Below are 1,237 nucleotides of genomic sequence, written 5' to 3' on the forward strand. Positions count from 1 at the left end.
CTTGTACATTTTGTATTGTGGTGAATGCCTGCTATAGGAAGTGTTGCGGATGAGGAGACTGTGAAGCTTCGATCCTCGCAAGGAGAGGTGTTTGATGTTCCGGTAATGTGAAAGGTGACCTAGATGGCAGACATAATACATTAAGTGATGTCAGACCAATGTTGCATGCATGTCCAATCTGATCCAGAATATGGTAGAAGATGGCGGCGTAGATGAGGAAATACCACTACCTAATGTTAAGACTGCTATATTGGCTAAGGTGATGCTCTCATTGGTAGCGTACAGAGGCTTCATAACTTCGTACGATGCATCGTTGTAGATAGTGGGAAGAGATCAATCTATTCATAGCTATGATACAGGTGATCGAGTACTGTAAGCACCATGAGAGCAACCCACCTGATGAGATAAGTAAACCTTTGAAGTCTACCAACTTGGCGGAGTGTGGTGTCAGCGATTGGGACTGTGGATACGTTAACATCGAACAGGTATTGTCAAGATCTCAATGTAGGCCACTCATTGTGATAAATACAATATTGTAGGGGATGCTGTTCGAACTTATTCTGGCCGCCAACTACATGGACATCAAGCCCTTACTCGATCTAACTTGTGCCAAGGTGATGTCTAAGCCTATACCCGGATATAGGTGGTCCAGTGATGTAGGTTGCATCGATGATTAAAGGGAAGACTACCGAGGAGATTCGTCAGCAGTTCAATATAGTAAACGACTTCACTCCCGAGGAAGAGGCACAGGTACTATCCATAAGACCCCGTTAAAGTGGAGTACAGCCTCCAACCTCAGTTACGTGAAGAGAATAAGTGGTGTGAGGACGCATAGAGTAGTAGTAGTAGTGGAATGCAATATTGTGGTGTGACATCTATATACTTTACCCTTTGGTTGTTAGTAAATGATAACATGGGGATAAGAGTGGAGTTTAAAACCCTGTACATCATAGTTGACAAATCGACTGACAACGCAGTGTCATGAAGGGTCGGACAAGATACGTTTTTAATTTTGATGGCAACATATTGTTTGGTAAATCACTCTGCACTATTCTTAGCTCCTGGCTGACAAAATACTGATGTAACCCCTTCAACTCAGCCTTCTTCACGGCCCTCCTTCCCACAGAATGCCATTGCCAGCATCTCTTTGGGATAGCTTCCTCGAAACCATCGAAGTACCTGTGAAGCAATATGTACCATACAAGTTAGCTGTATGCATTACCCGTCGAGAGCTCTC

At 43.8% G+C, this 1,237-nt stretch overlaps 1 protein-coding gene across 1 annotated transcript; it reads left to right on the top strand.

The window, feature by feature from the left end:
• Window positions 1–24: 24 nt before the first annotated feature.
• On the top strand, window positions 25–835 carry Pmar_PMAR022704 (S-phase kinase-associated protein 1A, putative; the record flags this gene model as incomplete). Its single annotated transcript, XM_002777709.1, has 6 exons — window positions 25–102; window positions 155–259; window positions 360–485; window positions 540–614; window positions 661–750; window positions 800–835. 6 exons carry the CDS (start codon window positions 25–27, stop codon window positions 833–835), a joined length of 510 nt encoding a protein of 169 aa, XP_002777755.1.
• Window positions 836–1,237: the final 402 nt, after the last annotated feature.

Source organism: Perkinsus marinus, assembly GCF_000006405.1.
Source record: "Perkinsus marinus ATCC 50983 genomic scaffold scf_1104296951168, whole genome shotgun sequence".
Lineage (NCBI taxonomy): Eukaryota > Perkinsozoa > Perkinsida > Perkinsidae > Perkinsus > Perkinsus marinus.